General features: G+C 42.1%; 1 protein-coding gene and 1 long non-coding RNA gene across 3 annotated transcripts in view; one reads left to right on the top strand and one right to left on the bottom strand.

The window, feature by feature from the left end:
• LOC117512698 overlaps positions 1-15,923 on the top strand; it is a 589,105-nt gene that overhangs the window by 527,039 nt on the left and 46,143 nt on the right. The gene's annotated exons all lie outside the window — the stretch shown is intronic.
• col2a1a (collagen, type II, alpha 1a) overlaps positions 1,364-15,923 on the bottom strand; it is a 51,228-nt gene continuing 36,668 nt past the window's right edge. For both annotated transcript variants that reach the window (XM_034172848.1, XM_034172849.1), the window contains 11 exons: positions 15,658-15,765; positions 10,300-10,353; positions 10,073-10,180; positions 9,929-9,982; positions 9,686-9,793; positions 9,558-9,611; positions 8,817-8,924; positions 8,389-8,677; positions 6,158-6,345; positions 5,798-6,040; positions 1,364-2,762 (listed from right to left, as the gene is read on the bottom strand). In XM_034172848.1, coding sequence (XP_034028739.1) covers positions 2,616-2,762; positions 5,798-6,040; positions 6,158-6,345; positions 8,389-8,677; positions 8,817-8,924; positions 9,558-9,611; positions 9,686-9,793; positions 9,929-9,982; positions 10,073-10,180; positions 10,300-10,353; positions 15,658-15,765 — 1,461 coding nt within the window. In that variant the 3' untranslated portion in view covers positions 1,364-2,615. The remainder of the gene's footprint in view (positions 2,763-5,797; positions 6,041-6,157; positions 6,346-8,388; positions 8,678-8,816; positions 8,925-9,557; positions 9,612-9,685; positions 9,794-9,928; positions 9,983-10,072; positions 10,181-10,299; positions 10,354-15,657; positions 15,766-15,923) is intronic.

Raw genomic sequence — 15,923 nt, 5'->3', positions numbered from 1 at the left:
ATATGAATATAATACAAACTGGATTCATAAGATAAAAATATATTGTATAATGAATATAATGTTAGCCTACTGTCATGTAAATCTTTTACTTTTTTCAGCTATACTTGACTGATATATTAAGCTCATATTTACTTTCTAATCCTGCTTATTCCAGTTAAGGTCACCGGGTTGGTTGGCTGGAGCCAGTGCTCATTGGGCGATAGGTGGATGGATGAGCCTCCAGTCTATCACAGGGTCAACACTTATAGACAAACACATTCACTCACACCTACGGCCAATTTAAAGTTTCCAGTTCACTTGTATGTCTTTGTTAGTGGGAGGAAGCTGGAGCACTTGGAGGGAATCCACACAAACACGGAGAGAACATGCAAACCCCACACCAAAAGGATCAGGTGGGAATCAAACCTGGGACCTTCTTGCTGTGAGGCAACAGTCCTAACCACTAAACCACCGTGCTGTCCTAACCTCACAAAGTTTAATTTTCATCTGAGAAATATGATTTAAATGTTATATGCGCAACTCTTGGTCATTGGGATAATGTTTTTTAGTGTGGATTTGAGACCATTTTAGTTTTTTCTTTTTAAATCTTTCTTCATGACCATAACATTTAAGGAGACAATTGCCTGATTTGAACATCTTCTTGGATCTTGAGTGGAGAAGAGCTAATTATCCAATAATTAATTTACTCTGCCTCGCATCATCAAGAACAAATTTTAAAGAAATGATTGATGCAGGGGTGGCGATCAAATGCTTAGTGTGCTTGGTTTCAGTGCAGAAGGTTCCTGGTTCAAACCTCACTCCTGCCCATTTCTCTATGTAACGTGGTCTTGTGTCAGGAAGGTCATCCAGCGTAAACTTCTGCCAATTCAACATACAGGTCTTCTCGGATCTGCTGTGGTGACCCCAAAAACAAGGGAGCAACCGAAGGGGCTTACTTTTATTAATGAGCAAATTATGTGTGTAATGTCTGGCTTAGAGCCTTTTTTGTGCTTGATTTGACAGTGTGAATGCTGTAAGCCGTCGCTCATTTATGAGAAGTATAGCTGTGCTTCAACCTGTGTGAGTCTGTGAAGGTGGATATTGGGACGGGGGCCTGTCACTGTGAAAGCTTGGTGTAAGACTCCACAAATGTTTTTATTGAATAGGAGCCACTCAGTCATAGCCCAGCCTCAAACCTAAACGCAAATATGGTACTTTTATGTTTTTCTTAGAAGACTGTCACAACAAAATGCACACTTTAAACTTGTGCAATCACAATGCCAAGAAACTGATCTTAAAAAAATCTACAACAAACACACTTTGAAGGAAAAAAAAAGCATCTCCGCATCAGTTGTTTTTATTTAAAACTCAGAAATCAATTTCATACTTTGGTTTTCCTTTTATTTCCAATTTACATCAATTAGAAGTGTAACAAAACGAGCAAAGTGTTCATAATAAAATTAATTAAAAATGTACACACACTCACACACACACACACACACACACACACTTGCACAGACAGCCCACCCTGCTTGTTTTCAACATCTTTCCTCAGAGTCCCAACGACTCTGGAGGAGGTGTCCCCATCCCCCCGTGTCCCCTGCTGCACCCATCCTGCAGGGTGGAGTGTGAGCTTGTGGTGTGGTGTGTTGTGAAGCTAGTTGGATGGGGGTATGTAGGTGACGGAAATAAACACATAGCACCTTCGAAACCCAAAGCAAATATGGCCACTCATCCCCACATCCACCCGAAAGCTCATTTTTGCTCAGATCAGATTTATAGTCAACACTGTCACTTTGTTTTCCAGTGTGAGGTAGCTTTAAACAATCAGGATAATGACAAACACAAAACTTTCCAACTAATTTAAAAATTTTGTGGCGACAATTGGGTAAAACACTTCTTTTTTGATGAGGAGATCGAGGGGTGTAGGACCCAAAATAAAACCTCACTGTCCAAAAAGTGTTGGTGTGCATATACACACATGTACACAGAGTGAAAATACACAAAACCATTTGGATGTACATAAACAGACGTTTACAACAACAGAACTGGGGATTTATAATACATGGTACAAGTCCTTGTTATGGTAATACACCTTTGCTCCTGTACATGACGACGGTCTGGAGCACTTGGATTTGGTTTTACTTTGTATACATTTTCGCCTACACTTATTTAAAAATGCCGTAATTTGTGGGTCAGGAGAGAACGGAGGTGGAGTAGGACTGCAGAGGTTGTATGGCTGTTCTGTAGTGGAAGGGGGCTCATCTTTCTTACAAAATACACCCATCCAGTCCTACCTCAACTCTGCCCAGTTAAACAATAAATAAATGACATCAAGTCATGTTTCTGTTCTCCATCACTTGTTCTCTTGGTCCCTCTTCCTCTTGGCTCTGACTCTTTCTCGTCATGGGAAACATGACTGGATCTCAGGAAGTGGGTTGACGGAGAATGTTGGTGTGGTGTACAGATATTGCCGATGCCCTTCAGTGCTAACATCCATGGAGTACGACATGGAGAGCACTTCGTTACAAGAAAGTATCAAATTTTCTTTTTAATTTCCAGTCTTCTTTATTGTGGAAGTGTGTGTGATGCTTCGTCGTTTCCAGTTCCTTTGGGGGCCATTGTGATATTCCGCTTTACAAGAAGCAGACTGCACCTACATCCACTCCAAACTCCTGATCTGCTCCTCCGATGTCCATAGGAGCAATGTCCACAATTGGCAGACGAGAGGTCTTCTGTGTTTTGTACTCAAAGACAGTCTTGCCCCACCGGTCTGTGTGTCTCTGTTGGTTTAAAGGAGAAAAACATGTTAAAAGACTAATGGCAACATTTAGCTGAAATCACATAAGTATTTCATGCTACTGAAAGGGAGAAAAATATTCTGGAGGTGTATCAGCAGTCAGCTCCGTTGCAAGGCTGCTTTGTCAACGGTATTACTGAAGACAAAACGTCACACAACTCGGCAGTTAAACAGAGCTTGACAGCTATGCAGCTCTTTTCCTTGCTTGTTCTGCAGCATAATCAAGTGACAAAAAGACTAAAGCCTAATATCCCAAACTAGGACATCAGAGGTCAACAAATTAATACTGCCAAACAAGAGTGCTCTGAGAGCACAATATCTCCCACCGGCAAATGCTGCTTTGGTACAAGTGCTTGCTACATTCTGATAACATTTCAAGGTATGTGACAGTTTATTTCAGAATGCAGACACCAACTCATGAAACTGGCAGATTTGTTAATCAAGGCCTATAACTGCCAAAATGTGTCAATCTTATACAATATTATGATATTGTAATGATCATAGTTCTAATGTTCACGTTGTCACGCAAGGGTTAACTGTTCACGAGTTGGGAGGGGGAGTGAGAGAGTGGGGGAAAAAGGAAGGGGAGTGAGGGGAGCGGAGTTGTGGCTGCAACAGCAACTCTGTTCTCTTTTTGTATGTTAAATAAAAGTTCTGGAAGAGAACCACTGTCTTTGGCTGACCTCTCTGCAGTTAGGGGTATTACAATATGCATATTACCAACCTGTAATGGAATTGTACTAAGTTTCCCAAATGTCCTACTAAAAATGTCAGAGGAGTTGACTGCAAAATGCAGGCACCCACTCATGAAACTGGCAAAGTCTAGATTTGCTAAACAATGGCCCTAACTCTGGTAAAATCTGCCCAACTCGAACGATATGATAATACGCGTATTATCAACCTATAACAAGGACTTGTACAAAGTTTTACAAATGTGACCGTAGGACCTTTGTGGCCGGGACTGCGGTGGGATCGAACCCCAGATGACTCGCACTAAAGACCGTTCCTCTACCAGGTCAGCCAAAGGGGAATTCCCTGTTAACCAAACTAGTGGGAAAGTCTTTTCAATCAGGACCTGAGACCTTCATCCCATTACATATCTCCCCACCATTTTTGACTTTGTCCCGAAGTCACAGGTGCATTTAAGCATGTTCTGTGACTACCCACATCCTGCCGACAACGCCAATTGTGACCGTAGGACCTTTGTGGCCGGGATGGCAGTGGGATTGAACCCCAGACGGCTCGCACTAAAGACTGTTCCTCTACCAGGTCAGCCAAAGGGGAATTCCCCGTTAGCCAAACTAGCGGGAACGTCTTTTCAATCAGGATCCGGGACCTTCATCCCGCTATACAAAATTCCTCCTAAAAATGTGACAGGAGTTGATTTCAGAATGTTTATAACCCTTATTGGGATGAACAGATGGAAAACGCCACCACGTACTCAGCCTTCGGCCAATGGGGGATAATAAATCACCAGCTGTGCATTGTTGCCAGGCTTCCACAAAGAAACAAGTAACATGTGAAAACAAGCCCAGAAGAAATTAATTTTCTGTTAAAAATTTAAAAAGTTCTTTTATAGGTCCTGAGGCCCGTTGATGCTAGTCTTTGTCCTTGAATTCTGTAGCATGAAGTGGGCAAGACTGCAACACCAATCCATCAAAGATTACTTCACCAGGCAAGATTGGTACTTGTTTGCACTGGGTGGACTGAGGTGATGAAGATGAAGTGTCTTGGCCAAGAACACAGCTAGTATGATGCTACGGTCACATTAGCTACAAATAATGGCGACATGCATTTGGCTTTGTTGCTTGATGGGCGTTCCCGGGGCATACACTACATCTTCAGAAGATGTCTTGTAAATCATTTCAGAGCTATTATCTGGTTACAAAATAGTGTTTTTTCAATTTAGAAGTGTTTATTTCTCAGTAACTTTTACAAATCATCTGAGAAACATTAGATTTATCCCAAAACAGCTGTTTCTGTGTGTTTTCCACCATGTTGGATCAATTTGTTTGAGCAACAACCAGCTGACTTTTCACTGCCTATTCACCCTAATTGGCAGTCGCTGTGTTGTGTCACTCAGCACTTGCATAAAACAGACTTAAGGTCTATTTTGGCCCCGCCTAGCTGGTGGCTGAAAATGACTGACTCTGTGACTCTGTGTGGAAATGACTGACCAGTTCTTCTGACTCTGAAAATGAATGGCAAGTCGTCGCTTTGCCTTGGCCACTTACTTTCACTTATCGCTAATGTGACAGTAGCTTAACCACTAATCAAAACCAGGTTTTCATTATTAGTAGCTCAAGTCCTACCTGCTGTTCAAAAGAAGGCCAGCAGCATCTATCATTAATAATCATAAGTCAAAATGATGAAAATATACTGTGTGCACTAAATTTATAGGAGATTTTGACATACTGTCCCTGGCAGTGCATGAACTGTGGTTGCATCATAGCAAGCCTTTTTGACCTCTTTATATACTTTGTACTGACATTAATAGGGGTGGTGGGTAAGTGGTTAATGGGCTTGGTTTCAGTGCAGAAGGTTCCGGGTTCAAATCCCACCCTTGCCACATTTCTCCATGTAATGTGGAGTTGCGTCAGGAAGGGCATCCAGCGGAAAACCTGTGCCAATTCAACATGCAGATCCACCTTGGATTTGGATGTTGCAAGCAACATACAGATCCACCTTGGATTTGCTGTGGCGACCCCGAGTGCAAAAAAGGGAGCAGCCGAAGGGACTTACTATATACGTTGTACTGACATTATAACATACACCAATCAGCCATTACATTGTGACCACCTGCCTAATTTTGTGTAGGTTCCACTTTTGCCACTAAAACAGCCCTAACTCATTGAGGCACAGACTCCACTAGACCTCTGAAAGTGTGCTGTGTTATCTGGCACCAAGACATGAGCAGCAGATCCTTCTAATTGACCGGACCACAGGTGCCAGCCTTCGCTCCTTTAACTGCATTTGCTTAGAATGGTGAAGCCCTGTTTTAAAGGTCTTGACACTCACTTTGCAGCCATCTTCCAACACGGTGTACATGAAGCGACTGTTGCCCTCCGCACGGATCTCCACATCATTGGAACCCTGCAGCAGCAAGGCCTTCTTCAGGTTGCTTGTAGCCTGGTCCATGTAGGCAATGCTGTTCTTGCAGTGGTAAGTGATGTTTTGGGAAGCTTCAGTGGACAAAAGTCTCAAGAAGGTCAGCTGGACATTGGCAGCACTGGCAGCAGGACCATCCTGACCGTAGTTGAACTGTGGAAGCAGAGAACAGGTGAAGTACGAGACTTTAAATTGAGAGTCAATCTTACTTTAAGGGACTGCATACCTTCAATGAAATCAAGATGCATTTACAAACAAAAGTGCACTTACGTGGAATCCACCATTCATAGTCTCTCCAAACCAGACATGCTTGCGTTCTTTGCTCTTGCTCGTCCACCAGTTCTTATTTGGTACCTTAGCGATACTCGGGTAGACACAAGTCTCTCCAGTCTCCATGTTGCAGAAGACTTTAATGGCATCAGCGGTGGAGCCAAGATTTGGATCAACCCAGTAGTCCCCTAGAAAGGTTAAAAAAAGTATGTTTATACAAAGCAGGTTGTTTAAATCAATAAATGCACACTTTTTTTAAATAGCAAACTTGTGAAGAGAAGAGTTTTTACTTAAATATACATGCATACAAAGAAATTTGCTCAGTGCATTGAACCCATCTAGTTGCCAAAGCCTAGCACCTGAAGACAAGCCTGGCAGAGTGGGGAGGTAACTGCTTGGGACTCCGGCGAGGGCGGATGCATCTCCTCCTCTCTCCTCTATCTCTGCTCCAACCTTCAAGACCCTACTTCACCAGACTGTGAATTCTTCAATCTGTATTGGATTAACCATGGAATTGATCAGCTGGTCTCTAAACCCTATTGACACCATTTTTTTCAACAAGGAAATCAGGGCCGGGGGACCCTGCATACCCAGATGGAACCTACCCTGCGGGCTATATTCTTGATGCCTGGGAGAAATGGGACGTCGCATGCTTGGTGCCATTCTCTGTGGAGGACGTCGAAGATCTATTTATATTTGGTTTTATTGTAGGAGGGCTGGTACTTATTGATTTATGTGCTGCCCTGACCTACCGGAGAATTGGCAAGACGGCTGCCACCAGAACCACGACCCCTCACCTGTCCGTCATGATTAATGAGTTGGGCAAGGCGATACATTCTCATCCCTTGAACACAGATGCAAATTGGATAACATCTCGGAGCAAATGCACACCTTGCAAATGAAGATGTCGGAGACCAGGGAATACTCATAAATTGGAACTGGTTGTTGATGTGAGCTGCATAGGTGTTTTCACTGCTCAACCATAAACATGGCAGGCTTATCAGCCTCTGAAGGACAAAACGCCCCGTTGTTTTCCTCCAGAAGAATTTCTACGGCCTTGGTGAACCATTCGGCTGCCTTCTTTCTTATCTTCTCCAACTCCAGCACACACGGACAGAAATTGACTCATTTGCCACTCACACATGTACAGAGACTGATACGCATGCTCCCACCATGACAATAAATCTCATCTATCTATCTATCTATCTATCTATCTATCTATCTATCTATCTATCTATCTATCTATCTATCTATCTATCTATCTATCTATCTATCTATCTATCTATCTATCTATCTATCTATCTATCTATCTGTCTGTCTGTCTGTCTGTCTGTCTGTCTAATGGTCTAGTGGTTAAGCGTTGGGTTTGAGACCAGAGGCTCCTCGGTTCAAAACCAAGCATGACCACTAAGGGCCCTTGGGCAAGGCTCTTAATCCTCAAGTTGCTCCTGGTGTGTAGTGAGCGCCTTGCATGGTAGTACCCTAACATTGGTGTATGAGTGTGTTTGTGTGAATGTGAGGCATAATTGTAAAGTGCTTTGAGCGTCTAATGCAGATGGAAAAGCGCTATATAAATGCAGTCCATTTACCATTTTACTACAAGATGATATATGTTAGAGTGTCACACCACTGTAATGCAGGAATGTACTGCAAAGGAACCATAGAACATAGTGTCCACAGCATGTTATGCACTTCGATCTATGTAGTGAAAGATATCACAGTGTGTGAGGCTACAGTGGAAATTTTGCAGCTGGGGGATGTTTCATCATTTATTTCTTCAAATGATAAATGGAGTGTATAGCTCTTTTCTCTCTGATACAGGTGCCTCACTTTCATTTATTTTCACACACCAGTGTGAGCATGCTGCCATGCAAGGTGCTCAGCTGCAGACCAAGACCAATTTGGATATTAAGGTTCTTGCCCAAAGGACCTTAGTAGATTCCCTGTCTAATGAGGAGTCAAACTGCACTGACTTCTTGATCATCACCTCCCCAGCATCATCATAATAATTTTGGGACAGGGATGACAAAAGCTGAGTATGAGAGGACCAAGGAGTGAACCCTGTGGAACACACTGATGCTTTGAGAGACAAAGAAGTGACTGACAGAAAGGGACCTTAATGTTCATTTCATTCTTGATTTATATATGAGCTTCAGCTGAGGATTCCACCTGCTTTTTATTCTCTCCATTACAAGATGGCCATTTGTTTTTAAATCCAGTCGCCTACTCACCACTATTCCACTCTGGGTGGCACAGTTGAAGATCTCTACAGGAGCGAGCAGGGTTCTTCTGGGTGCCATCAGGGCTACGCAGGTTCTCAATCTGGCTGTTGATGGACTTCAGTGTTGCATCAACCTCAGCATCGTGCTGCCTCAGGGTGCTAGAGGCCTCATCGGCTCTCATGTACCTGAGTGGATCAGGTGACTTCTCAGTCTGAGTCAGACCAGCAAAGGCAGACATATCAATGCCAGATCCAGGAGGACCGGGAGGACCAGGAGGTCCGGGGTTACCAGGAGGACCCTAATAAGAAAGTAAGGTGACAAATACATCAGAGAGAAGCTCTAATCAGGTGTAAGAAGACTAAAGGAGTACAGTAAATTGGTTTGTGGTGGCTATTTATTTAATGTGTTGCAGAATCTGTTTGGTTAAGAAGACGTACAGGAGGACCGGATTCTCCAGAGCGTCCACGGGGTCCAGGGGGTCCAATGGGGCCAGCCAGTCCGTTAGAGCCATCTTTACCAGCTGGTCCCGCTGGCCCAGGTGGTCCCTACACACACACACACACACACACACACACACACACACACACACACACACACACACACACACACACACACACACAGTAAGTGTTAATTTCAAAGCTAGCGGCTGCTAACTCAGCTGTGAAACTAAAACTGCACACATTGTTTTCAAATCCATCACACAGTCTGAAATTTGAAAAATTCTAAATACAGTAAGCACTTCTAATGCAGCACCAGTGGCTCTGTTACCTCAGTCTCCACCAGCCCTTTTTTCCTTTTTTATGCATGAAGAAGATGTGCACTGTGACATTTCCCTTCATTTTCCTTATCGTGTGCAGTGCATAGCTAATCTACAATAGATATTGAAGTCATTCTGATCTCAGCACGAGTAGTTTAATAAATTATGCTCTCTCCTGTCTGTCTCCTTCCTTCCCTGCAGAGAGTAATTACAAAATGATTCAGCTGCCCATCTTATCACAGCAGTGGGTAATTAAGGCACGTGGCCTTTGCTTTCTCCATCTCCATGAGGTGATTGGAGAATTTATAAAAGACTAACCTGTGCCCTTCATTTCCATCACACCTCCTGTCTGCTAAAGCTGCAGGATGGAATGGAATAGGAGTGTTCTCGCTTGGTTTTTGCTTTTCCGCTGGGTTCTTACCTTAGCACCACTTGGTCCTGCAGGTCCAGCAGCTCCGGCATCTCCAGGAGAACCCTGGATTCAATAACAGATTAGATGTTAAAACATCCAAATGGTATGAAAAGGAGTACTCAATTTGAATTACTTACAGGAGGACCAGGAAGACCCTGCAGACCAGTGAATCCTCTGTGACCCTTCTGTCCTCTCTCTCCGGCCTCACCTGCCTCTCCCTTGTCTCCACGTGGTCCTTGGGGCCCCTTTGGGGAAGGTTTAGGATATATTCAAATAATTTTGCTGCACATGCATAAAATGTGATTTAAAATCTAAACATACAAATTAAAATCAAATAAAACTTCATGATATTGGTTGTATTTTGAAATTCTGACACTCACAGCCATTCCTCTGGCACCAGCTGGTCCCGGGGGTCCACTAGGTCCTTGAGCACCCTAAAGAGAGACAAAAATGTGGTTCCTGATGGCAACATTTCCAACACTTATTTAAACACTGTATTATGCTCAACATGCTGTGTGACGTACGGACTCTCCTCTGGATCCCTGCTTCCCAAGAGGACCGACAGGTCCTGGAGCACCAGGAGCACCAGGAGCTCCTGGAGCACCAGCAGGTCCTGTGTTACCTCGCTCTCCCTACAGGAGGACACAATGACAAAGTCATCTCATCAACGACTAAAGAGTTCTTCAGTAAAAATGAGCACATGAGTTATGTATTTGTTGTGAAAGTGTGGCTTTTGAACTCTGTCTGTCACCTTTAGTCCAGTAGCACCATCTCTACCAGGGGGTCCATCTGCTCCAGGTGTGCCCTGAGGGACAGAAACAAAATTTTTGGACACATATGCAACATATGAAGAGAACATACACACAGTAAGTAGTTTGATTATTCAGCGAGAAGAACAAAGATTATAGGCTCTATATAGCCTTTGAGGTCCATTAGTGTCTGTGCTTCAGATTCTGCAGTGTGAAGCACATAGTCTGTAATTACTACAGGTTACCCAACTATCCACCTACATACACAGGTAGCACGAGCGGGACTCAAACCCATATCTACATATTGGCAGAACAGCTCCTTATCCACTGAGCTACCTGCTATTATTATTATTATCCATTCATTTTCTATACCTGCTTACTCCAATTAAAGGTCACAGGGGGCTGGAATCTATCCCAGCAGTCATGGGGTGTGAGTTAGGGTACCCTGTCCACGGGACAGGGTGCCAGTCTATCACAGGGCCACATATAGACAGTCTTGGTCGTTCTAATAGGAAGAACCAACTCAATTTTTCGGTGATCCAGATGACAAACATGATCATCTTCTTTTATGTTGTAATGTGTGTTGAATGCTTTTGTCTCTGACTTCAAAATCAATGCACATATTCTCTTTTTTTTTTTTTTTTTTTTGCATCCCAGATATTTTATTTTTAATCCAGATGAAATTACAGGCTGTGCAGGGTCAAATTAATTTTTGGACACTCATGTACAGTTAAGGCCAAAAGTAATTCGACAATCACAGCAATTTTACAATTTCTGTTTATGGATGACCAAAAGCAAATATGTTTTAATTGTAGCGTTTGAGCTTTAATTTGAGGACATTTACATCCAAATGGAGCCAAATCTACAGGAATTGCAGGTTTTTAAATTTTGTTTATTTATTCATTTTACAAATAGGCCATCTGTGGTAGGGGCACAAAAATATTGGGACAAAATACAATAGATTAAATTGTTCAGTATTTTGTTGCAAATCTTTTGCAATTAATGACTAAAGTCTGAAGTCTGCAGCCTTCACCAGGGCTGGTGAGACTTTATTGCAGCTGTCTTCAATGTGTAGATGTTTTTGGGCTGTGAATACTTTACATTTATCATTGAAAAGTGAAAAGGATGTGAAGTTTATTTCAGGTCAGGTAACTGACTTGTACGTTGCAGAATGTTTTGCTTTTGTCATTGTCTGCACAGTGAAGCAAACTCCAGTGTTCTGAAGTATTTGGCTATAAGTAAGCAGATGATACTTTCCCATGTACGAGTATTTCAGAATTCATTCTCCTATGTTTGCCAAAATTAATAAGATCATTGTTAAATTCAAACAAACTAGTTATATGATGGCCATATCTGCCCACACATATCCACCGTGTTTCACTAAGGGAATGTGCCCTCATCTCTGATGGTACAGTGAATATCACCTAGCAGCTTGATTTGAAAGCAGACTGTGATGGAACTGAGGGTAGATGAGGAGAAACTTTTTTTTTTAGGAATCTGTGAGCGGGTGACACACCATTTGTGGTGTAGAGGTCCTTGGCTTGCTTAAAGAGATTCTGGCGCTGCACAGTGCAGAGTTTGTGCAGGGGGAGGGGGGAATCATTCAATGTTTGGACGAAGAGGTGGTCGAAACGGAGTAAGACATAATCATGGATAGGAAACGATCAAAGCCATCAGGTGCCCAATTTCGAAAGAAAAGGAGAAACGAGCAAAGGAAAAAGGTATGTATTGAGCGTCCACAGAGTTTAATAGCGAAGCAAAGACTGCAGCGAAACGAGACGAGTCATTGGATAAATGCTGGGCTTTGTCCCGCCCATCGGACGCTCAGCGTCTCTGGGGGTCTATGGGGCAGTGGGCTGGCCTCGGCTGGCCCGGATGCTCAGCTTCTGCATGATGATTGGATGATCTGTCTGAGGCTGAATCCCTTTTTGATTGACAGCGAAATGAGCGAATCAGCGATCTTTTGGTGTAAACATCCGTGGGAGCATTTTTTAATTTTCATTCTGTTTTGACTGAATTGAACCAGAGACTTTCCTAATCCTCTTAGCGACATTTTCTTTGTTAAAAACGACTAGTGACAAATCGAGCTTCTATTTCTGGTGGGGTTTTTTTGTAGCTGCTTGTGTTTGGAGACTGACTTCTATCACTCTTTCTGACTTCTATCGCAGTTTCTGTCCCTACCGAGCAGCGGGTGCTGCTGAGCTCCTCCACCGTCACAAAGCACTCAAAGGTGGACAAACTTCACGCTAGCCTCGCGCCAGTCCCAGCTAGCAAGCTGCACATAATGGCAGACAATTTGAATGTTGTGGACCGGATTTTCCATTTGATAGTCTTCCTTATGAAGAAGCCATGGCTGCTGTCATGGCTTCAGCTCTCAATGGTTTGCAGGCCAAAGTTAAAGCAACAGCCCCCAGTGCAATGTTTGTGCATTGCTATGCACACAGACTGAATCTGGTTCTGTCTCAGGGGGCTAAATGCTTACCTGAGTGCAGAATATTTTTTGCATCACTCTCTGGGTTTGCCACATTTTTCTCAAAATCCACAGAGGATGTCTTTTCTTGAGTCTGCAGGCTGCTCAAGGTTGCCCAGAAATGCTCCTACTCGATGGAATTTCCCATCATGGATAGTGAGCACTGTGGCAAACAATTATGATGCCCTCCTGCAAACTTTTGTATATAGACTGTTTTCCTCTTACTTCTTTTGCACTTCTTGTTATTTATGACAAATTATTGTGGTTTGCCATTTTTGCCTTTAAAGAGTGTTAACTTCTTCACTTGTTGCTTCCTGTTACTTATGATACACAATAGTGTTTGTTATTTCTTCTATGTGTACAGTAATGGGTATAGAATTTACCTCTGTCGTTAGTTCATTTATTTATGATATATGATTGCGCTTTACCATTTTTGCCACTTTAATATATAGGGGTTTTTTGTACATTTTTTGTCACTTCATGGTATTCTGTAATATACAGATTAACTTCTTTTGTTATTTATATGGTGCGACTTTAATGGAGGTGTAAGTCTTGTTCGTTATGGTGAATGGTACTCTATGATACTGCAAAGTGCACTCTGTTGGTAAAACTGAATGACGTGCAATATTTTGACCATCGGGTGGTGCTGTAGTGCAGTTGTGCTTTCTTAAATACCTGTACTGTACATAGTTGTAATGTGAAGTCACTGAGTCTTTTGTTTTTTTATGTTCAAAAACTTTATTGAAGTAATTATTGTTTATCTTTGTGTTTTGTTATTTCAGTAGACATTAAAACCGGAAATTTGTTCTTGAAAATAGCTGTTGTGAGTTAATTTGTGGGATTGTAGGTGTTCTGGACGAAGTTAGTGTTTTCATGGGTGGTGGGGCGGAGGTGGTGGCCATGTTAGTGTGCGCGGGGAGGGCACGCAGGGGGTTTCGCCCGGGGAGTAAATCACTCTAGGACCGCCACTGGTTGTAGGAATCAAGTTGCTTGCCATTCAGTGACTGGAACAGTCTGTCTGAACACCCAAGAAGGCCACCACCAACCACATCGTAGCTCTGTGAGTACTCATTGTACACATGCATGAATATCAAAAGTGCTTCCATGCCAACTCTGTTGATTTTCACAAAGTGTTTGATTTGGTTGATTGGGAAGATCTTGAAAATTCATGGGATTCCCAATAACTTTCTTGGAATGGACCAGTTGTGTGTATGGAAAGTTACCAACAAGGACCTAGGGTAGTTCCCCAGAATGGTGGACATGGCGTCACACAGCACCGTTGCATTCTCCTTGACCTGACCTGTTTCACAGATAACCTGGTGTGCTTGCATTTGTTTTTGTCTTAAAGTGGCTTCTTCAGTCTAAAATGAGAAGTAAGAAGCCACTTAGCCAAGAAGTGAAACTTCATGAAGACAAAAGTTGTGTTTTCTCTTCCACAAATTATAAAGACCTATAAACTGAAGGACCAAAGAGCCACCATTTTTTACAAAAAGTGGCAAAACTGTGAAGAACCCACTGCATTGTGTTACAACATTACAACCGTGTTAAAAGACACTGCTATAACCTCCGGTAGACTTGAAAAAACATTGATGCTGATCAGCAAGAATCACCGCAATTGTTATGACTTCAATAAACAATGTCTTGAATATGTTATAATGTCAGTATGGCATGCCATGGCTTACAAAAGTGTGAACGAGGCATTACCATGATGCCAACACAGCTTGTGAGCCATAAAGAATTGCCAAATCTTCTATAAATGAAGCCCACCCTGCATATATTCATTATGAAATATGAACAATGAATATGAATGATGGATACTGATGCAGGCTGCTGAAGAGGAGGATTGTTTGATGTTGTGTTATCTTGACTAGATCTGGGTGGTTTCTGGGTGGTGCCTAATAGGTTTCGCATTGCACTCTCTATAGCATCTTGCCGGTTCTTGGCAATTTATTTTCCTCACATATACCCAAGAATGGTCATGACTTGGCAAATGCTGTCAAGAAACCGTTAAGATATTGACAAGAAGCACTAAAGCATCATCATGACATAACATGACACACATGCTGATATTTTTTAAAATATTTTTTATGGTGCATCATAGCACACCATGTCAGCAGGAACTTAGCAGGACTCGCCAAATGTTAGATTGGCCTAACGTTTGGCCCATCATGTCAAAACATTGTGAATGTGGAAACTTTCCTAAATTAAACTTCTTCTTCAGCTGCTTCTTGATATCTTTTACCTGGATGACCAAGACTCTTCTTTGAAATAATGATGGTTTCCTACAATCACAGCGACAGCTCTTGGAATTATATACCAAATTTTCCAGAGTATAAGTCGCATTATTTTTACTAGTTTGGGCGATTGTGCGACTTATACTCCAGTTATTATTCTAGTTATTATTAATAATAAAAATAATAACGATGACAATAATAAGGAAACAAAGCACTAAATAAAATAAATAAATGTCAGTAATAGGACGTACACTACAACAATACACAAAAATCCTTAATTAAATCACTGATAATACAGAAAAACCCTATTTATTTTCTGGTGTGACTTATACTCTGGGAAATGTGGTATTAAAAGTTGACAGCAAGAGTCCAAATGTGAAAGTCACAGTTTAAGATTACTTCATTTCTTTTATCAGGTTACTTGTAAATGAAATAACATAATAACACACCTGACAACATAACACCTGAGTACCCAACTCCCTGCTTATATTTGAGCCCCTCAAAATTAGAGTCTGCATCATAAAATTGTAGTACTACAGCTGACTCAATATGTATGTACATTCGCTAAAATCAAAACTGAAATTCTCATTTTAAACCAAGTCTGGTGATTATTTCAAATCCGTTGTGTGGAACTGTTGTTCTAATTTAGTTCTGACCTCTCGACCTTGCTCTCCTGCAGGTCCAGTAAGCCCAGGGGGTCCCACAGGTCCAGGAGGTCCACGGTCACCAGAAGAACCAGAGGCTCCTTGTTTACCAGGTTCTCCCTAAACATAAAGGGAAATATATCATTTTCATGCTGAGGCAACAGTTCTGCATCTGCACAATGCTTTTGCAGTACATGAACTGTAAATGTAAAACACACAAGATTGTTTGACTGCAAGGTTTACTTGTACACAATATTTTACTACCAACATATGTGCAG

The sequence above is a fragment of the Thalassophryne amazonica genome, chromosome 6 (genome assembly GCF_902500255.1).
Source record: "Thalassophryne amazonica chromosome 6, fThaAma1.1, whole genome shotgun sequence".
NCBI classification, from domain to species: domain Eukaryota; kingdom Metazoa; phylum Chordata; class Actinopteri; order Batrachoidiformes; family Batrachoididae; genus Thalassophryne; species Thalassophryne amazonica.
This window is presented reverse-complemented; position numbering and strand designations above follow the sequence as displayed.